At 52.7% G+C, this 20,660-nt stretch overlaps 8 protein-coding genes across 8 annotated transcripts; 5 read left to right on the plus strand and 3 right to left on the minus strand.

Moving 5' to 3' along the window:
- Positions 1-668: 668 nt before the first annotated feature.
- CPAR01_08009 (uncharacterized protein) lies at positions 669-1,125 on the plus strand (the record flags this gene model as incomplete). The annotated part of the gene is made up of 2 exons (XM_060492278.1): positions 669-933; positions 1,004-1,125. The coding sequence occupies 2 exons, from the start codon at positions 669-671 to the stop codon at positions 1,123-1,125; spliced, it is 387 nt and encodes a 128-aa protein (XP_060348648.1).
- Positions 1,126-2,189: 1,064 nt separating this feature from the next.
- On the minus strand, positions 2,190-3,377 carry CPAR01_08010 (uncharacterized protein; the record flags this gene model as incomplete). Its single annotated transcript, XM_060492279.1, has 1 exon — positions 2,190-3,377. The coding sequence occupies one exon, from the start codon at positions 3,375-3,377 to the stop codon at positions 2,190-2,192; it is 1,188 nt and encodes a 395-aa protein (XP_060348649.1).
- A 1,904-nt stretch (positions 3,378-5,281) lies between these two features.
- Positions 5,282-6,181, minus strand: CPAR01_08011 (carbonic anhydrase; the record flags this gene model as incomplete). The annotated part of the gene is made up of 2 exons (XM_060492280.1): positions 5,282-5,928; positions 6,010-6,181. The coding sequence occupies 2 exons, from the start codon at positions 6,179-6,181 to the stop codon at positions 5,282-5,284; spliced, it is 819 nt and encodes a 272-aa protein (XP_060348650.1).
- Positions 6,182-8,613: 2,432 nt separating this feature from the next.
- CPAR01_08012 (uncharacterized protein) lies at positions 8,614-9,201 on the plus strand (the record flags this gene model as incomplete). Its single annotated transcript, XM_060492281.1, has 1 exon — positions 8,614-9,201. The coding sequence occupies one exon, from the start codon at positions 8,614-8,616 to the stop codon at positions 9,199-9,201; it is 588 nt and encodes a 195-aa protein (XP_060348651.1).
- A 247-nt stretch (positions 9,202-9,448) lies between these two features.
- On the minus strand, positions 9,449-10,552 carry CPAR01_08013 (phenylacetaldoxime dehydratase; the record flags this gene model as incomplete). Its single annotated transcript, XM_060492282.1, has 1 exon — positions 9,449-10,552. The coding sequence occupies one exon, from the start codon at positions 10,550-10,552 to the stop codon at positions 9,449-9,451; it is 1,104 nt and encodes a 367-aa protein (XP_060348652.1).
- A 969-nt stretch (positions 10,553-11,521) lies between these two features.
- Positions 11,522-12,704, plus strand: CPAR01_08014 (aliphatic nitrilase; the record flags this gene model as incomplete). The annotated part of the gene is made up of 3 exons (XM_060492283.1): positions 11,522-11,679; positions 11,787-11,964; positions 12,039-12,704. 3 exons carry the CDS (start codon positions 11,522-11,524, stop codon positions 12,702-12,704), a joined length of 1,002 nt encoding a protein of 333 aa, XP_060348653.1.
- Positions 12,705-13,405: 701 nt separating this feature from the next.
- CPAR01_08015 (nitrogen assimilation transcription factor nit-4) lies at positions 13,406-16,265 on the plus strand (the record flags this gene model as incomplete). Its single annotated transcript, XM_060492284.1, has 8 exons — positions 13,406-13,498; positions 13,572-13,666; positions 13,868-14,598; positions 14,656-14,788; positions 14,888-15,106; positions 15,173-15,328; positions 15,424-15,625; positions 15,702-16,265. The coding sequence occupies 8 exons, from the start codon at positions 13,406-13,408 to the stop codon at positions 16,263-16,265; spliced, it is 2,193 nt and encodes a 730-aa protein (XP_060348654.1).
- Positions 16,266-17,871: 1,606 nt separating this feature from the next.
- On the plus strand, positions 17,872-20,325 carry CPAR01_08016 (uncharacterized protein; the record flags this gene model as incomplete). The annotated part of the gene is made up of 5 exons (XM_060492285.1): positions 17,872-18,183; positions 18,284-18,832; positions 18,915-19,276; positions 19,318-19,593; positions 19,749-20,325. 5 exons carry the CDS (start codon positions 17,872-17,874, stop codon positions 20,323-20,325), a joined length of 2,076 nt encoding a protein of 691 aa, XP_060348655.1.
- Between the last annotated feature and the right edge of the window lie 335 nt (positions 20,326-20,660).

A 20,660-nucleotide genomic window follows, 5' to 3' on the forward strand; every position in this document is an offset into this window, starting at 1 on the left:
AGTTGATTAGCTTCTGGGTTTGAGACTGAGCCCCTCTGCAGCTGACTCCCAGACTCCGCCTCAGGCTGTTTCCCAACATCTGCGCATGTATGCAAACCAGATGATAGGTCTACAAACGTCGAGGTCCTGGGTTGTCTTGCCTTTGCCGCTGTCAATGCTCAGTCTTCGCTATGACAAACCACCGGTCCATATTGCCCGTGCCGCCCCGCACTTTTCCTGATTTATTTCTGAATTTGCTCTTGAGCACAGCCTATCTTCAGATCAGATGGAAATGCAAGTGCCTATGCAAAGGTCGGTACGGTCATGCGCGAGACCGATATCATAACCCGCACAGCTACCCAAGGAAGCGACGGTAGAGGCCCAACTCACTGTACGTATTACCTGTCTCGCGGAAGGCGCCTCATGGACCCATGAGGCTCGGGCCAGAAGCCGTATTGTACATAATTGATGCTAGTCGAAGTCTGACTTTGCCACCGTAGACACGAAACCAACAACACCAATGCAACATTGGCAAACTCTATCGTCTGTAGGCTCATCACGGCACAAGCACAGAAGTTGACAATTTCGAGCAGCGCTGCCTAGCAACATGATCCTATTTGTCAGGTCACGAGACGAGTGAACCGGATCAGTAGAGACTATCACACTAATCCGGATCGACAACTTAAATTATGAATCTGACTATCGAGCTACCAAATCTGCCTCCGTGGGCGCAGCAATTTACCGGGATCCTTCCTCTTACGGCGCTCATTGAATTCATCGAGGAAGCTGCCAAACTCCATGTATTTGAGCTATCAGAGCTTACGCCTGCATGGTGTTGGCCAATATCGCCAAAGGGCGCTCGTGTGTTACTCTCCACAGACGATACCACAAACGCATGCTGTCTCGATCGACCATGTGCAGTGCCTACACTCCACTGCATGGACGCAAAGTTTGGAGATCACTACCCTAGCGCAGCAGCCGCAACAACGAGGTTATTCCTAAGGTGTCAAAAAGTCGACTTCAAGGTTGGGAACAGCTTTGTGGCCCTTGGGGATTGAACTCGGCTGCAAAGGCTCTATGTGTATGTTGTGGAAGATGGAACGTCCCATGGTCCGTACGGCCCGATCCGTCGTCTCATCGACATAGTATGGGGCCCAGTTTCTTTACATGATGCTCTGGTCAGCTTGTCTGGGTGGATCTTGTGGGCAGCGGGTGATATCTGTTCACTGCTTTCGGGCGCATTTTATGGGATGACATACTTGCTTCTCATGCCGCTTTCAGGAAACTTCATCGGCCAATTATTTGGAACCACGCCTCGCAGTCTTAAACCTGGTAGACACAACGGAAACACATCGAATAGGCTGATTGTGTCTACCAGTAGTCCTAATGGTCAGGACTGGAACGCTTTCAATGGATTGAGAAACTCTGTCAATGCTCTTTTAAATAGGCCACTTCAGCGCAACGTATTCCCCAGACGGCCAACTCTTTTTCGCTTGATGCTTCGATTCACAATCATGGCACAGTGACGTACCTCTACTCATCCGAGGAAGCGGCCTCAGACTGGCTCAAACATCAATGCCGAGTGAAGATGAAGTGCGTCCGGGCAGGTCTGGGAACGCGGAGGTCCTTGCTGGGAGCGCTTGTGTATCTCAATCCAGACCGAGAGTCTACCGGCTGGATGAATTCTATTCTGGCGAGAAGCAGCTTACGTGAAAAATGGGAGAGATCCCTCCTCAAGTATATCCGCTCGGGTAGTGTTCGCCTGGAAGATGAGAAAGAATATTGGGTGACATTCATGAAGGAGGGAGCGGAGGTGGGAAAGAATATTGCTGATACGATTGCAAAGTTGAAGGAATGTCCTTTGTCGCGAGAGAAGTGCTAATGACAGCCAAATGGCTCGAATTTGGCACAAAAGCTTTCCAGCGAAATCCTTGAGCAGCTGTGTGCGTTGGCGATGATCAGCGGGACTTGAAACAAGTATAAGTTTTCTGTACTGTAGTAAGAGGGTATCTAATTGGAGACAGTCTAGACAAGCTCCATTAAGGATAGTAATGTCAATGAATTCGATGACTTCGGGAAACCTGACTGAGCCACCGACTGTCCTTTTCTGCTCATCGCACAGCTCATGCGTGTGAAAGCTTTCTGTGCTCTCGCCGTCATGGCCAATATCACGTACCCTTTCCTTTACCAAAAGGGTCATTTCAAATGTTTCATTCCCTTTGCATCCATCCTCTGCCCCATCCCTGTTGCACTGTCTCATTCTGCGTTGTTGGAACATTTGCCACTCCTGTAACAATACCATCGGCGCTCTGCGAGACATCTGCCTCTGAAATTGTAGATATTCCCAGTCCTGATGATCGCATTGTACTCGAGTCTGGTGACACTGGTGAGACCACCGAATAGAGCGTATTACGAGTACCCGTATCAGTAACCGGGGAGACATATGCCGGTGGAGGCGAATTCGTCATGGCGGTTGGGTCGTAGTTATCAGCTGGAAGCTCACTTAGCTGTGTCGGGGGATCAGGGTCCAGCTCCGCAACATGTCGATGGACGCCGGTGGCACCGCTGGCGGCAACAGCTGCTGCTGGGTCGAGCTCGGATATCGGTCGTGGATCGAGTTCGGACATTGGTCTCGACTCTCCGCTCAATTCTGATTTGAATGCATACACCTCGCTTTGCTCTGGTCGTGACTTGGTACTGCCCAGAGCAGCGACACCTAATGCTCCTCCCGCGGCTGCAGCTCCCATTTCCGGTCCAACGTTTGCATTTGATGACATTGCTGCGGCGTCGGCTAATTTCTTCTGACGATATTTCATGAAGAACTTGTACCCAATGAACATGAAGAGAAGAACGGCAAGGATGATCCCAATCGCAAGTCCAGCTTTCGCGCCATCATCCATACCGGTCCCACTGTCGGGTGTCGATGTAGTTGTCACAGTTGCCGTAGTGATGCCTCCAGACCCAGTGCTCGTAGTAGTGACTATAGTTGAAGATGATGTTGTTGTTGTAGATGTAGCGGCGGTCGGGACAGCTCCAGTCACGTAACAGTTCCGGATCTGATTAAAGATAGAGCTATACTGTGTACAGCTGGCTTCGAGCTTGGTGATGTCGTCGAGATCGTCGCTGTACCAAGAAGACATTCGACTCCTGAATGAGGCATAGGTAACGGAGAGTTCTAAGCCTGAGAGTGTAGACGTATAATCGCAAGCCGTAGCTCCCCATGACATTGACGTCGTTGGCGCATTATCCAGGACGTCGGCCAGGTCCTCAGCGCATTCTGCATTTTGACGTCGGATCTGTTGTGAGCGGGCGTAGATGTCCGGCCGAGCCGATGCCGGTTCGGCAGCCGTAAGCAGGCCGGCCAAGAGACCGAGGGCGGAAGCGAGTTCGGAACGCATCGGGGCGGACGCTAGGAGTCTGATTATCAGATGGGTTTCCAAAATCAAGAGCCCATGCGTCCACGCGGTCTGGGGAAGTGCGGGACGGAGGGCATTTGTGTCTAGATCTAGGCAAGAGATATTCCGCCGTCGACGGATTGACCCAGAGACAACGTGATCAAGAAACGGGACCACGCGGCCATTGGAACCCCGGCAATCTGTCCAACAAATACACTACGTCAACAACACCCGTCACATTCCGTGATTTTCGCTGTCCCCTACTGCAAAAGTCTGCACTATCGCAACTCCACCATCCATACTGCCTTATAATCCACCGCCGGATGGGGACTATCATCGCTCGGCCACTGCTAATTATATAGAGGTGCAGCTGCCAAGCATCAGCGGACCAACAGCGACGGTTCGTCCCAATGGGCCAAGAATGGTCCAGCCTGGGATCTCAGCCACGGTGATTGCGCTGAACAGGGCTGTGTTGTAGGTGATCAACAAGAAACCAAGACACCAAGTTACCCAACATGTGGGGAGACGTTGTTTCTCTCGGGTTCATCCAATTGGATCGGGATCGTCTTTTAGATGAAACAAGATGGGTTAATCCGCGTTCGCCCTACTGCTTGTTGAGCGGACGAGTCTTTGGGATGTGAGAGCCGGCAGTGGAGTTCTTGGGGGAGATTTGATGTGGATGGTTTAGGTTGTATCCTGATTGGAGCTTCGCTACCAAGGTTTCTTTTGACTTTTTCTTACTTCGATTGCTCCGGTCGCTGGCTGGTTTGGCAGCTCTGCCGGTACTAGAGCGGGGTCTCCAGCCGTAGTCGAATAAGGTTACGAAGCTGATCCCCGCCATGGTAACGGCAACAAATCATTTTGGTCAGTTTACGCGAGCTTAGTGAATCATAGGCTTGATCAGATGAAGAGCAGATCCTGTCTGGACGAGATATTAAGAGACACGCCACCGTGACGTACCAGGGCTATGGGAAATGGGGTGACTGAGGCTGGGCCTAGGAAAAAGCATCCAGAAACATTCTTGGCGTTGAGGTGGGACTGACCAGATGAGGGGCGGGCCTGGATCAACGGCAAGACATAGGGAACTCCGAGAGCAATCTGATCTAATCGGCAAGATCATAGCTCTTGTTGAAGCTGTACAGTTTTCACATTGTCGTGGTTCTCTTCGTTCTTTCTATCTCTAACACGCACTACTGGCACTGGTGTCTCCTAGAATATCTCAGCGACCGGCAAATCGATCTCTTTCAGGCTTTGAGCCCTAATCGTAGAACTCCGACAGTTTGGCAGACCGCCGTGTTTCCTAACTATATTCGGTATATTTGGGTCAGCGATCCGCCCTCCTGGCATGGTATCGCCCTGCTTCTAGGGCACTAAAATGAATCCGCGACTCATGACCGGCAGACGAGGAACCTTATGAGGCGCCTTTTTGAGGGGGTCAATCTCAACACCAAATCCCCAAAGAGAAGATTGACAGGGCACAGGTGGGCCATCAAGGGGCAGAGCTGTCCGCTCATGTCCGCTAAAGTGGTGGATCAAACCTAGCACAGGGGAAAGGCAATTAAGCTCAATTTAACCTCGTCGTGTCCGTGGAACGAAAACGAACAAGTGTCTTGTGACAAGTGATGGAGAGATAATAAGAGATCTAAATGGTATCAAATGCTGGTCCAAGGAAACTTGACAAAAAATAAAGAAGAGATCGGCCGACTCATCAAAGGCGTCATAATATCTCGCCGGCGCATCCGTGACCGCCTCTCAAGCTGTTACCCCCGGCCGAAGCGCCGACATGGAGGTCTCAGCCACACACACAACTCCCGCGTCCTGCTCTCCAAGCTCCTCGGCACACACACCAGTGCAGCCAAGCTCAAGCCCCTCCCTACAGATTTCACATCGTGAATCTCGTAGCCTTTTCACTCGTTGATGCGATGTTGCCAAACTTCTTGCTCAGCCCTTGCGCTGTATGTGCTCGCGCCCAGAATGGCCCTCATCTGGTCGACGCCCAGAAACATGACCTGACGCGCAACGAACCAGCGGATGCCCTCATGGCAGGGCGGACTCGTCAAGCTGCCGCGGTAGGTCCAGAACTCGTTGAACTGCAGCACGCTGTTCAACGCCGGCATGTGGTCAATCTCGATCTCCTGCTGGACGCCGACGTCGTTGAAGCCGATCATGGGCGGCAGCTGGTTGAAGAAGGTGTTGTTGGCGTTGCCGGGGTCCAACCGGATCGCTAGTACAGCCTTCTCGTGGCCCTCCTCATCCACGTGGACGAGGTGCAGCTCCGCCTTAGACCTGTCGCCGTTAACCGAGTGGTCGGCGGGCGAGTGGATGTGCCAGCCCTTAAGGTAGAGCTTCATGTCGTCGTATGTGAAGGACGGGTTGCCGGTGTAGACGCCCTCCGGGTGCGTAACGGTGAAGGCGGGGCCGTAGCCCCAATTGTAAAAGTTGCCCGCCGTGTGGTTGGGATAGTTGAACCGGAGGATGTGGTTCAGCGCCAGTCCGTTGTTGAGGCTGAGCGCAATGGGCGATTGCTGCGTGCCGGTCTGGCACAAGGTGTAGTCTGAGTGCCGGCGTCAGTACCTGTACTTCCAGTCCAGACCATCAAGGACGATCATTTGGCACGAATGCAACTTTAACTTACTTGGATTGAGGCGGCCCCAATTGAACGAGGCCTCATAGGCCCAGTCCGAAGCCGGCAACGGAGCCATCTCTGCACGCTTCCTGTCTGCCATGGCATAGTGGTTCTGGTGTCCTGCACATGCGAGGACATCAGACGCCATGAGCAGCGCGCCAAGGAATACTGTCGTGATCATAATGATAGTGGGATCTGGAGAAACTAGCTGCGATTTGCGATAGACCTCCGATCGTAACCTATTTACCGTGAGGGCCTCGTCAAGCTTTATACTCTATTACTCGACAGCGAACTGCGGGGCGAAGCACGGAAATCCTCCTGGTCGGCCTGTATAACCTTTGGGAAGGGGGTTCATTTCCGCCTCCCGTATGCATTGTAACCGGCCTCGAGAAATCCTCCGAGGAGGGAAGGACGAGAACCTCGAGATGCATGACTGGTAGAACGTTGTAACCGCCGGAGCCAAGACATGCTAAGCAAAAGTAAAGGTAAGGGAGCACTGCTTTATCGTCAGATTCTGAACCCTTGATGCCGCGTTTTCCATGATGCTTGGCGCGCAGGACACTCTCTGGGCGCGCCGTATTAGAGATGCGCCGGAAATGATGGGCAGAATCAACGCATTAACCCGAGTACAGGGTAAACTCTGCGTCGTTATACCGCTAGCTTTGCGTGAACCCCTCTAAAGGTACCACTATTATCGCTGTTTTGTCCGTAAATTTCCCGTAGTATTAGCCTTTCTTTATCAATCATATCCCGCAAGCTCGGGGCAGAGATGGGACGGTGGCGTAAAATTACAGGATGCGTTAGTTCTGATGGACAGGTCAACCTGGGCACGGCTGGGCACGGCTGGGTGAGATGTGCCCTACTGGTGGCTAAGTCCTTACTCTCTACAGCTTTTTTACACTTGGCGGCGAGGCCGTTGTGTACCTTCGTGTGGCTTGGCTGACGCCTCATCGAACGTGTTTGTGTTTCTACCAAGACTCCGAGGCGGGGAACCTCATCCATTTTCCCTCAATTCCTTGGTCGAGCCCTGGATCACGGCATCTGGAATGGCGCTTGGTCCAAGATTCGTCCGTACTCACGAAATGTTTCTCATCCTCGACTATCTTGGCCCTAGGCAGAGACAGTATCAGTGAACAGAGCAAAAGGCGTTTGGTCCGAGCACGTGGTCAGATTGCCGATGCGGCTTCCTCCAGCGACGCAAAGTCTAGACTCGGACAAGACTTAGACCGCTTATGTGAGATCTCATCTGGACGCGAATGGAGGCTGGTTAATATCTGATCGTGAATTAATTCGTGGAAAGCATGAGTGCCAAGAACTACTGCAAGAGTGTAGGCGGCCATGCAAGACATGGGCAATCTGAGACTGGCGCTAGTTCTCAGGAGGGGCCAGCCGGAGGGAGGCTCAACATCGCTTTCAACTTCCTGCCACCGATTGCTGAGGAAAATTTTTGAATGACTTTCTGTTGATCCCTTATCTCTTTACAGGTGGACGACAGTGAATCGCCGGTGGTCATGTCTGCTCTGGGAGTGAAATGGGTACAAGCCATCTTAAGCGGGTGTAGCTTCACTCAATTCTGCCGACAGAGAGTCTTATTTTGAGAGCAAGGATGAATAGAGACAATAAGAAGAGCCGTCGAAGTAGAGTGAACCACTCCTAGCATCTAAACCCGACTTTCTTGTGCAAAAGAGTATTTCGCGGCTGATAGATACAAACGAGATCAAATAACTCGTCAACGGTAAAAACAAATATTGTGATAGAGCCCAGTCCATATAATTACCTTTTTCTCAAACTACCTCATGACAAGCAGCGCAAAATCACTATAAGGCCACTTGGCAGAGTCCCCGATTGAATCTGTAGCTAGGATAGTCAGGATTTGGAATCCCGAATACGATCGTGATGTAGACTTGCAGGCTGTGCCTAGGCTACATGGATGTGAAGGTATTAAGTAGTACTATCATCTATGAGGATCGACGAAATTGCCATTATTTTTTGTAAACGAGATTCATCCACATCATTGGCAAGAAAGGGACATTGCAAAGAAGTGCTTCTGTGGAAGGTGAAAGCCATGTGATACTAAATACAGAGATAGGATATACACCACGGAAAGTATGGCTTTCCATGGATTCCAGGCGCACGAATAAGCCGGTTAAGTAGCTGAATGAATAAGGAGAAATTCCGAAGCATCTTGGTAGGCCTGAGCAACTTGCCTAAGTGGACATATGTCAACATGGGACGTGGCGTCGTGTTGAAGAACCGCAACCTTGTAGGCCATATAAGGTGGGCTAATGTTTGAAGAAGCTTCGGCCTGATGCGTTGGGACAAGACGGCACTGACTTCGCTATCAAGGTGCTGACCACTGGGTTTCCCACACTTTCCTTCTCCATCGAATTTCAAATTCATCTGTTCCGTTTACATCAACATTACCCATCACGGAATATCAATACAGGGTGAGTACATACAAACCTTCATACAATATTGGACTCATTCTCCAGTATGCGGTGCAAGAAATGTAGATGTGGCCGTAGGAAGAGAAGCTTACAAGAGGTAGATCAGCCACACCACATAAATATTCACGTCACCGCTGCCAAGAGAGACTCTCGTCGAGGAAAGAAAATGGACTCACGCTGGGCTCTCACAGAAGAATGGTCCAAAGAGCAGGGCAAATTCACCATTTGGGACCAGGAATCCGACGACGCTGAAGCCCAATTCATTTACATCACGCCAACCACCGAAGATGACGCAAGCCTCGAGAAAGACACCGCGGTTTCTCACATAGGACGCCGACAAGAGCTCGAGCCAGGCATTTCGCCAGAACAAGCAGACTTCGACGATGTCAAAAGACCTTACAGGTGCGACGAGTCGAATCTCGCACCGGTCGAAGTATGCAAGATCCTCCTATGGGAAGTTCAGCCTGCTCTGGCACGCTACACGACAAAAAAGAAGCCGCGTCGGTACTGCCTTGACCACGAGAAAGGCAAGTGCTGCATCGGCCACCGAATAGGCCCCGCGCAGAGGGCAAATATCAGACAAGGAACATTTCCACGATTGGGCGAGGCCTTGACTAAGCTTATCTACTTCTGTACGAATACGAATAGGATGAATGGCATGACTTCGGGCGAATGTAGGGTGACAGTGTATGGTATTGATGGTACTGCGTGGGTTGATAATGGCTTTATCGCCGACCCAGTGAAGGATACCTAGTTGAGGAATGTGTTCTTTGGTTCACTATGAGCCAGTTGATATATCAAGAGTTTGGAAACGGGCGGGAGCATTTGGGTAACGATGTAAGGTAGTTTTGCGATTGGACACATTGACTGACTGCGTATCACCTTCATGACCAAGGAAATTAGGGACAGAAGGCGAGTGCTAGCCAAGGAAAAAACGTTCATCACTCCCCCACGTTGAAAACAGAACGTGTCCAATGAAGTACTCATTTAATTATAACCAATCATTGCAAAGAACTCAGCATCCCCGTCCTATCATGACACCCAATGTACTCGAAGACCTGCTGCTCAGGCTCCAGAACCAGAACCTCATGGAATAATGCCAAGGACATCTGATCCCCCAACCTCTTGGCATACTTCGCGAACTCGCCAAAGATGGCCAGGTGCGTTCTATGCTCTTTACTCCAGCGCTCCAGCGAGGCGAGGTTGTCAAAGTACGCCAGCCCGAAAGTCCGATCATGCCCGCCCTTGGCCGTCACGGGGTCGACGATCTCCATGAAGCGGCAGCTGAAGCAGCCAACCTCGTCGCCGTGGTCGCGGAGGTATTCCATGCCCCTGATCAGCGGAGGCTGCATCGCATCGAGGTAGATTTGCCGCTCTTCGGGGAGCGCTGCGGACCAGTCCTGTCCCGAGCGGATGACGGTGAGGTTCTTCTTGCCTTGTACGCGGACCCTCTCCGGCAGATGGGTTTCGCCGTTTTGTGACGTTGATCCGTTGGCCTTCTGCTTGCTTTCTTCTTCCGGATCTCCGAGAAGTTCGTCTGTCTGGGATACGGGCAGGCGATCTCTCATGCTCCCCCAGTAGACGTGTTCCTTGATGGGTCCACTGACGCTGTCTCTCATGTGTGCCGCACCCTCCGGCACGGCCGTCGAGAACACAGTCTCGAACCGGTCGGCCGTCGGGAGAAACACCTCCAAGAACCATCCATGCCGCGGCTGGTCCCCGGGCTTCGCCTCACTCCACCACGTCCGGAAACCGCTCTCGCTAGACCACTCCTCGTACGCGGTCTTGCTCGGCCAGTACGCAAACACTGCAACGTTGTAGAACCCCCGATTATCTACCACAGCCGCGGCTTCGTGAAAGGCCGGGCGTGACGCCGGGGCGACTCGATGGGAGGTCGTGAAGGAGGCTACCGTTTTCAGGGCCCCACCGTCGTTGAGGTCTGCGGATGCGTACTGGGCGCCGATGATGGCCATGACTATGTCTTTAATGGTCTTGGGAAAGCGCGAACTGTAGAGCTCGAAGGGGGGCGTGAAGCCAGGTGGTGTCCTTGCAGGTACGGTGCGCTCTTTGCGGAGCCATTCTGGGATTGCGGATTCGAGTTCCATGGCGGCGACTGTGTGTTTCGGTGAAGGGTTGAGATAGCAGTGGGGGGGACAAGTCAACAATATGGCGGTTCTCTTTTGAAGACCCAGGATTACGTCTGGAGGATATAGATGACGTTCATCCTATAATCATTGCGGGCTTGAATATTCCGCAATCTCATCTTGTCGGATTAGTTGCCAAAACACTTGTCAAGCTATTCTAGAAACGATTCAAACGAAGTTGTGGTGTGAACACCACTAGTGAGGATATCAGATAATGTGCACGTAATTGGGACGGAACAGACGGGCAGTGAGGTCATACAATTCAGGGATCCGACGAGAAGAAGTGAAACCTTCATGTTTACAAAGATGGTTCGGGCGCATTACTCCCAATTCCAACCAACGGCATAATCGATAATACCAAGCTAATCATGGATGCACTAGATAGGATAGTGCTCAACCGGTGAAGCTAACCCCACCACGCGGATCGCGTGCATTACTCTTGTCTGCAGGCTTCAACCCCTCTCCCTCACCGAATTACCCCGGATTTCATTGATAGCGCGCTAGTGGCTCAGCTCGGGAAGTGACACGACATCAGACGGAGGGACCAACGATGCGGATAGGGTATTGCTTAACCGTTGGGAAAATCTGGGGAATATGTAACTTGTAGGAGATAGAAGAGCCCTTAGGCTGGGATAGTTTGTGATGTCCTTTTTAGCAGTAAACAGACGATCTCTAGATGTGTTGGATAGGATAGTGCTGAGCCGCTCGCGATGCGGCACAGAAGAACCCCTCATCTAGATATGTTTGTTGGAGCAGGCGGAAAAGAATAGCCTCGCTTTTGAGCTACAAAAGAGAGAGAATCTGCCCGTGAATGAAGTCGAGTTCAGATGAATATCATCCAGCAATTCAACAGTCTCTCTCATTTCACCTCATAAACCCTCAATACCCAATCACTCTTACCTTAAAATTCACTCCGAATATCTCACAGAAATGGCTCCCAAGCTCAAGATCGCGGCCATCCAAGCCGAGCCCGCCTGGAACGACCTCGAGGGCGGTGTTACCAAGTCCATCGCTCTCATCGAGGAGGCTGCCAGCAAGGGCGCCAATGTCGTCGGCTTCCCTGAGGTCTTCATTCCCGGATACCCATGGTGAGTGAGAATTGAGACACACATCCTCCCCATTTTTCTCGTCTGCGACGGATCCTTTCGTTTCGCTCTCCGCGTCAATGGTTTGGCTAATTTCTTACCGTCGAAAGGAGCATCTGGGCCAAGTCCCCCACCGATAATGCCGCCTTCATGGACGAGTACTTCCGCAACTCGCTCGTCAAGGACTCTGACGAGATGAAGCGCATCTGCGCCGCCGTCAAGGAGGCCGGTGTGTTTGTCGTTCTCGGATACAGCGAGAGATTCAAGAACACTTTGTACATTGCCCAGGTAAGGCACTTGCCTCTTCCTTCTCACCTCTCTTTTTCTCTCAAATGAGAACGCCTTCTCACACCTCTAAACAGTCCTTCATCGATGAGAACGGCGTCATCGTGCACCACCGCCGCAAGATCAAGCCGACCCACGTCGAGCGCGCCTACTGGGGCGACGGCCAAGGCGAGTCCCTGCAGACCGTCGCGCCTAGCACGCTCCACCCCTCGGTCAAGATCGGTGGTCTCAACTGCTGGGAGCACACGCAGACGCTCCTGCGCTACTATGAGTACGAGCAGGACGTCGACTTGCACGTCTCCAGCTGGCCCGTCCTCTGGCCTCACCCGACCGACAAGGACGGCGTCAGACAAGCCGACTGGCCTCACCACATCACGGACGAGATGAGCATGCGCTTCTCGCAGGTGGTGGCGCTCGAGGGTGCGTGCTTCGTCATGGTCTGCACGCAGGTCGTCAGCGAGGAGTCCAAGAAGCGGTGCCGCATCGACGAGTTTGGGTACGCGACAAACTCTGTCGGCGCGGGCGGCGGCTTCAGCATGATTTACTCCCCCTTTGGCGAGGAGCTGGTGAAGCGCCCGCCGCCTGGGGAGGAGTGCATCTTGTATGCTGATGTCGACCTCGCGGAGAAAGCCAAGGCGAAGCAGAACCTCGATATTGTCGGACACTACTGCCGTCCTGACCAGCTGAGTCTGCGGGTGAACAAGTACCCTGCGCGTCCCGTTCACTACGCGGCCGACCCTTGAGAGGAGGATATGAGGATGAAGCAATGATGAGATCAGAGGCTGTTTCTAGTTAGTAGTGACGGATGATGAAGAATTCCCAGGAAGAGATATATCCGTTGGAGAACTTGTCGGATGAGTGTCTTTTATTGTCAAGTAGAGAGTAGAGGAAGTTGAGCGGCATATAATTAGTTGTGACTTCGCTTAGTTAGTAATTATGTTCATTCTCTCTCTCAAAATAATTCCCCTCCTAATACCTCAGCTTAGAGTCTCAGCTGATGCTCCCCCCCCCCCCCCCGCTCCATTCCCCTTTGTGTTTTAGAGTTTGGTCTAGTAGAAGCAGACGGGTGGATTGGGCGGAGCTTTTTCGATAACTGAGCGTGCGTTGATTGGGGAAGTGCGGGGTTTTCCCTCTCCCTTTTTTCTTTTCTTTTCATAACTGAAGCGCGTCGTTGGCTCCCCTCCCCTCCTCCATGATCCATCCCATCGGTAGTTGAATTATATTGAAACTGCGGTCTCTACCATATCGTCGGGACCTGTCAGAAACACACATCCACACTGACTTGCTGGATGGAAAATGCCTCTTCTGTCAACCGAGTAAAATCTAGCCGACTGGGCCCATATTTGCGCTTATTTGCTTTCCTTGCTCTCATACACAGTACTCCCCCCCTCCAGAACATGCCCGCGTGTACCGACTATACGGGCTTTTGATACTCACCTGAGCCATGTCGACCTCTCTTCCCCAACGGCAACCCGAAGGCAAAAAGAGACAGCGGGTCTCCATCGCCTGCCTCGCGTGCCGGCAGAGACGCATGCGAGTAAGTCGTTTCCTCGTTCATAGCCTACCTCCCAACACTTCCCTTTCGCCATTCTTCCTTGTAGTGACACCAGAAACCCCGCCAGTGCGATGGACAGCAGCCCATCTGTGGCTCTTGTACGAGGAGAGGCACCGAGTGTGAGTTTCAGCACGCAGACAATAAACGCCGGTAAGTCGTGAACTAAGGGCCTCCCCCCTTCTCTCTCCCTCCCCCTCCCCCTCTACCCTTTCCAAAGGCCCCAAGCCCCAAGCTCCAACCCCCCCCCCCCTTCTCCGGTCTCCCCGCGAGTCCCACAAAGATGTGGATCTCATCACGACCGGTTCGTGCTTGCTGCCGCTGACAGCCACGGCCGTGTGTCACCGTCCCTAGACCACCCAGCAAGAAATACGTAGAATCCCTGCAAGCCCGGATCCGACATCTAGAAGCCCAAGTCGTCGCCCTAGGCTCCCAGCCGGCCTCAGGCGACCTCGCCGCCGAGACTACCGAGGACCACGACCCGCAAGACGACAGCGCCGGCGACGACGACGATGACGGAGGCGGTCCCCTCTCGGACCTCACCGGCCTCGTCGGCCGCCTCAACGTGATCGAGGACGGCCAGCTGCACTACTTCGGCTCCCAGTCCTCCTACAACCTCGTCCGCGAACAACCGCGCGACTCAGCCGCGGACCCGCGCGAGCCCTCCCTCAAGATGCAGCGTCAGGGCCTCCTCGCCGCCGCGCAGCTAGGTAAGATGGTCACCGTCCCGGACGAACTGCAAGCCCACCTCCTCGAGCTCTACTGGCGCTGGCAGAACCCGTGGAACTACGTCATTCACAAGAGCGCCTTTTTGCGGAGCTACCGCGGCGAGGATGACGGGACGTATTGTTCACCATTGTTGCTGTGTTCCATCTTTGCTATTGCGGCGCGGTATTCTGATCGTCCTGAGCTGCGGTCCGTGCCGGATGATCCTAGTACCGCTGGGGATGCGTTTGGCGAGCATGCCAAGATTCTGCTCTTGTATGAGAGTGAGGCGCCGACGATTACGACGGTGCAGGCTGCGTGTCTCCTTGCGCTGAGGATCATGTCGGATGGTAAGGAGGCTTTGGGGTGGCTATACTCTGGTATGTTGTGTTGTTGCATTTTAAAATTTATGAAGTTGACCTGCTAATGAATACAAGGAAACGCAACGAGAATGGCACATAACCTTGGGCTTCATCTCGATTGTTCCAAATGGGCCACTGCCGGTCTGCTCACCGAAGAAGAGGCTGAAGCGCGGAAAGTGACGTGGTGGGGATGTTATGTCGTCGATAAGTGAGCAGTCTGCTTTTGTTTTCGCTTCTTCCTATTCTCACTTGGAATGCTCCATCTCACATGAGATTGTGATAGAGTAGCTAGCTGACATATCCCAAGGCTCTTTTCAACTGGGCTGGGCCGGCCTAGTAGCACGCCAAAGTCCACCATTTCCTGCCCAAAACCCAGCATAGACAGCAACGAAGAGTACACTCCATGGCTACCGACGTCAGACACGCTGGGCTCCGAAAAGTCTCTCGGGGTCCATTCACACATCTCATCAACAGCTTGTCATGTGTCAGAGACGTTTACCATTGCTTGCGAATCAATGGACATAATGTATGTTGGCCCTAGCCTCACGCTCATTCTGATTTGCGAACTCTTCTAACGCATTGTCTCTTTTAGATACGCCGCTAACAGCAAACTCTCGACACGAGAAATTGAAGACGTCGTTAGCAAAACTGACGTGCAGTTGCGGACGCACTACAGAGAGCTGCCGAGCTACCTTCGCTTGCCGGCCTCGCCCAAGGTCCCGATGCTTCCTCACGTTTGCCTCTTCCAGTACGTTCTGTGATAGCATTGCGATGCACCCCTTCTCTCTGAAAAAGTAAGTGAGCAGGTCAATGGGTGATGACTAACCAATGATTGCATTGCAGCATTCAATATCATGCACACTTAATCCTCTTACATAGACCGCTGGTTCATAAGCGAAAGAGACGTTCGGTCAGCGTAAATACGCCAACCGATGACGGCAGCATCGATGGAGATGGATACGACAACCAGCACATGGCAACATGCCGCCACTCGGCGGCTGAGATTTCGAGGTTGCTGCGCATCTATAAGCAGCAATACACGCTGGTAAGCGCTTTCTCCCCTCTCGTTTACGGAATTGTCCCCCTACCGAGGATTGGTTCACATCTCATACTTTGAACAGCGGCGTATCCCCATTGCTGCGGTCCACCTGTGCTTCTCGGCCGTGGTAATCCACCTAATTGATGCCCGGCCATCGAACCCCAACCGGCAGCAGGCGATACGGCACTTACAGACGTGCGTTGATGCTCTGCGAGACTTGCGGACAGCGTGGTGCGCGTGGAGCGACAGGGCCTTGCGAGCGGCACGGCTCTTGGCGAGAGAGTGGTACCAGTGTGAAGATGTCTCACTGTTGCAGCATTGGGGTGGACTCAGCGGGGTCGAGGGCAGCATTTCTGGACCAACGGCAAACGCAGCAGCAGCAGCCGCCGCCGCTACGGGAGTTACCGTTGGTATCCCGAACACAAATGACCAACAGCAACAAAACCAGCACCAGTCGTATCAACAAGGTGGGACTGCGGACGCGGACAGAATGATGGGTCAAGGGCAGACAACGGATGGCGATGGCCAGGGCGATCCTCTGGCTTTTCTTTTTGACGTGGCCACGCCTGACCAGTACACGGATAGTCTGGTGAAGGAATGGCTGGCGGAGAGTGGTTACGATGTGTTGAATACGGTCGTCGAGTGAAGTCGATGAGTAATCTTAGCGGGCGTCTTTGGTATGTCTGAATGTCTCGGTATATCTCGCCCTTGGTGTGGAGAGCCTTCGAGGGAGATGGATGCTTTCTCTAGCTTGTCAGTGTGTATCAGCGTCTTGTCTATCGGTGAGAAGACGGATACTTAGCAGAGACTAGGTATACTCGGTCAAGAATGTCGCGTCAAGGGGACAATACGGCAATTCCAAGTCGCAGCAACGCCGAGTCCAGCTGAATGACTCGTGTTATATGGGCTAGTCCAAGCCGCCTGACGCAAAAGAGGGGTCTCAGGTCCAGCGCCGGCGGCAGGTGCCGATGTATAAAAGGACAGATTGAGGTGTAATGCAAAGCGGCGGTTGAATTATGCAACATTATGCTCAAGATCGCTGACTGGTGATTCTCCTTTGAGACTAGCAGCATAGCTTAGCTCGGAGGGTACGGAGCGTCGTCCGCAAACTCTGGGGCCCTTGGTGCCCCTTGGTGTCTCTTGGTGTGCCCAGGAGGGTGGTCAATGGCATGGTTCAACCCGCACGGGACAGCCGCTGACGGGTTTGATGCCCGATTTGATGCAGATTGACGGTGAATTCTGTCGGAGTGCGTTGGCCCTTTTTGCTGGTCTGATTGCTCCGTCTCATTTCTTCCCCCTCCTTTGTGATTTTTTGTCTCTGGTCTCCGTATCCGTCAGACTGTGCTGTTGTTTGTGGTTCTGTTTTTTTTTTTTTCTTTTTTTCCGTCAGGACCCTTTTCTGGTGATGGTGTTTTTGGCACTTTCCATCGTGTTTTCCCTCCCAACTGCCATTGTTCCTGCCTCCGTCGCAGGTATCAGGTCCTACCAAATCGGTTTCGCTTTCCACATCTCAGATCGACCTTACCTTCTCCCTTTTTCACTTTCCCATGCTGCCATCGGTGGAGGGGTGTACCCAGAACCCACCCAATATCAGGAGCGTGCTCCGAACCCCTCCCATTGGCTGGCAACACCCGTACAGCCAATGGGGGCACCTCCTCACATGGACCCACGTGATGGGTATCTGACCTGGGCCCACCGATCGAGATTCGAGACCTTTCACTGTCCAGTCACCAGTGTGTTCCTTCCTCTTCCCGAAATCCCAACTGAGCAAGCAAGCAGCCGGGTGGGATTATTGAGAGAGAAAGAGCGGAAGCCGCACTCGCACTGCACCTGCATGGAGTTTGCGATTTACCCTCGGTCGTTCCTGCTTACCCTCTTTCTTTTCTCTTGCATGTCATTTCGTATTGCTTCTATCCGAGTCTACCGGTATTTTACCCTCCAAGGAAAGAGCGAGTCTGACAAATCTGGCAACCCGCGCAGACTTGCATTGCAGTCCCTCTCACCGGGGAAGGAGAGAGAAAGTGAAGGGAAAACGCAACAAGGGGAAAGAGCTGGTCCATGCGTTTTGGGGGTTGAGGTGAAATTCCTCAGCAAACTGTCGTTGGAACATCAAAAAGTGCCACGGCCAACCGTCTCATCCGGAACAGACCGATAAATCAACCCAGGAAAAGAAACGAACAAGACAAAAAGGGGAAAAACACAGCAGAAAAAAAGGGAGGGAGGACAAGGCAAAGCGGTCAAGCTTGAATCTCATGTCGCTCCCAACAAAGCGTCGTCGCGTTATTCTACCCGCACCGGGCGCCCAACCCTCCGGATCGTTCCCATCAACTTCATCATCACTGGTAGCAACGCCGTCTAATCAGCCATCCGCCTCGGGACGCGGATCGATCGGAGGAATTGGGAGTAGCGAGGAACCGTTGTTTGGGAATGACACGAGTCGCGATCTTCAGTCCAGAAGTCAGAGCATCGACTCATCCTCAGCCGATGCCAAGAAGCCCAGGACCGCTTCCAAACGGCAGGTTATTGCAGTTGCTTGCGATAACTGCCGCCGGAGAAAGGCAAAGGTGAGTAAAACGATCTCTAACGCAAACTTTTCTCTCTCCCTTCACAAGAGAGAAAGAGAGGGGGTTGGCAACCATGATCCGAGACTGAGAGATTCCACAGTGCGACGGCCATCGCCCAAAATGCCAACACTGCTCCAAAAGGGGCGTTGAGTGCCATTATGAGGCCAACCAGGGCGAGACCGTGAGTCTCGCGCTCAAGCGCAAGGCAAACGACCTCGAAAGCGAAAATTTCCAGTACAGGGAGCTTTTTCGCATGGTCTGCACCAAATCCGAGGACGAGGCAAAGGAGATTTTTCGCCGTATACGCCTGTCTGGTGACCCCCTCAGAGTCCTCGAATCCATCCGTCAGGCAGAAATTCTGCTCCCCTCTCTCCCCGTCAATGACCGCGTGAGCGATTCGCGTCTAGCAAAGCTCAACGAAAGGGCAATGGAAAACAGCCTCCTCCGCGTGCCGGCAAAACCCTGGACCACAGTTGCAGACGATGGTATAGTCTCCGAGTTGATTACCGACTTTTTCAGCTGGGACAATGCCAGTTGCTTTCCCGCCATCGAGCAGAACTTGTTTCTCGAGGACATGAGGTCCGGAAATCTGAAGCGCGCCAAGTGGTGTTCTCCTATCTTGGTGAACGCAATGTGTGCAGTTCGTGCTGTAAGTCCTTCCTGTTCTTCATTTTTCTCGGCACTGCCTACAATCTCAATAGAGCATATCGTGACTAACACTCCTCTGTAAGCCATTCGTCGCAACCGTCAAAGAATTCCATACCTACACAGGTCAAGATCTGGCGAGACAATTTCGGGAAGAGGTTATGCAGCTGGTGGAAAAGAGCCATGGCCGGGCGTCAATCCCTACGATCCTTGCCCTTGTCCTCGTGGACTGGTCAGCGAGTATTGCAGGTGACGAGGCCAGCGCCAAAATGTACCGCTTCATGGCCTGGGAAAGGTACAAACGCTTCAAACCGGAGCGACGCTTCGCCCAACTCAACAAAGACGATCCCAATGACGCGATTGAAATGCTCGTCATCTCGAAAGCCGTCTGGGCGGTATTCTTGATGGAGAGGTACGTACTCCTCTTCCATAACGAAGCAACCCAACTGTCAGAATCCCCAATATCAAACTAACACTTTGCCTCGATAGCCGCGTATCGTATTTCTACAATTCAACCGCAGATATCCCACCTCCGTCAATACCCAGGCTATTCGACAACTGCGGACGCGACGCACTCGAGCCTCTGGGCAACGTCGACGTTCTCGGTCGACCCTATCTGGAATCTACAAACCTGATACCGATCGTACCTGGAATTGCAACGGTTGTATCCGATCTCGCCAGGCTTCAGTATGATGTAATGTCGTACCTCACGTCTGGCAGTACCATCAAGGGAAGCATCGAAGATTTGAGGCGCAAGAAGCACTGGTATTGCAGATTGCAGGAGTTCAGGGAAGCGTTACCCAAACGCTTTCAAATAGAATACAACTTCACTCCTGCAACTTGCTTCTTGAGGCAAGTTTAACAATTCCGGTCGTCTTCGGCGAGATAACGAAACAGGGAATCATGCTAACATCAATCAGGATGCATGAGAACGAGCTAGCCTATGCTGTCCTCCAGTCACTCAGCCCATCAACCATCTTCGACACTCCCTTCACCCCACACTCAACAACCGTGAAGTCCCTCTGTCTCCAGCACTGCATCTCCGACACAACCCTCGCAGAGTCATACTTACAACGCTACTGTACTCACTCGTACATCACCCGCGTCATGTTTGTGGCGATGCAACACCTCATGCCCTATCTCAACGAAGGCCACGCTGCCACAAATGACCTCTTCACCCGCCTCTGCATGATGGGCGGTATCTCGGCGCGCGTTGTCCGAATGTCAATGTACCTCCTTCAAGCGGTGCAGGCCATGGCCTGGGCAATGAAGCAGGACATTCCGGCCACCGCGAGGCCTTACCTCGATCCCTGGGTGAGGCTGGCAATCCAGGAGAGTGAGACAAAGGCACCGAGCTACGCTGTTCCGGACCGCGATGAGATCAAGGCCCTCCTGGCCGACGATGACCAGAGCGATGGGGAATCTGGCGAGAGCGGCGCCGAACTGTGGGCATTGGTGGAGAAGTGGGCTCTCAGCACTGGAAAGGGTCTCCCATGATTTGTTCATATATTGAATAGGGAGCCTGGCGTTTTGGAATAGTCTGCATGGCATGTGGTGCAAGCGTGTTTGGTCATGACTGGGAGTGAAGGATCTTTTTGAGCATTTACCATGCCTGTGGCGGTCATTAGCGGAACAGAGATTTAGGTTGCGCGAGCTGCCATTGTTGCTGCCAGATCATGACCAAAGGCTGATGCAACATCGTGACAGTGAACGCTCGAAGCCATCGAGGCTCACTCCACGCACCGAAGCTGGGCAAGTGCCCGCGGGCACCAAAGGATCGAGAAGATTTCAAGTTACCTCCATGGGACCATGATCGACATCTTTGAGTGGCC

This window comes from Colletotrichum paranaense (assembly GCF_030867605.1).
Source record: "Colletotrichum paranaense strain IMI 384185 chromosome Unknown Scaffold_6.1, whole genome shotgun sequence".
NCBI classification, from domain to species: domain Eukaryota; kingdom Fungi; phylum Ascomycota; class Sordariomycetes; order Glomerellales; family Glomerellaceae; genus Colletotrichum; species Colletotrichum paranaense.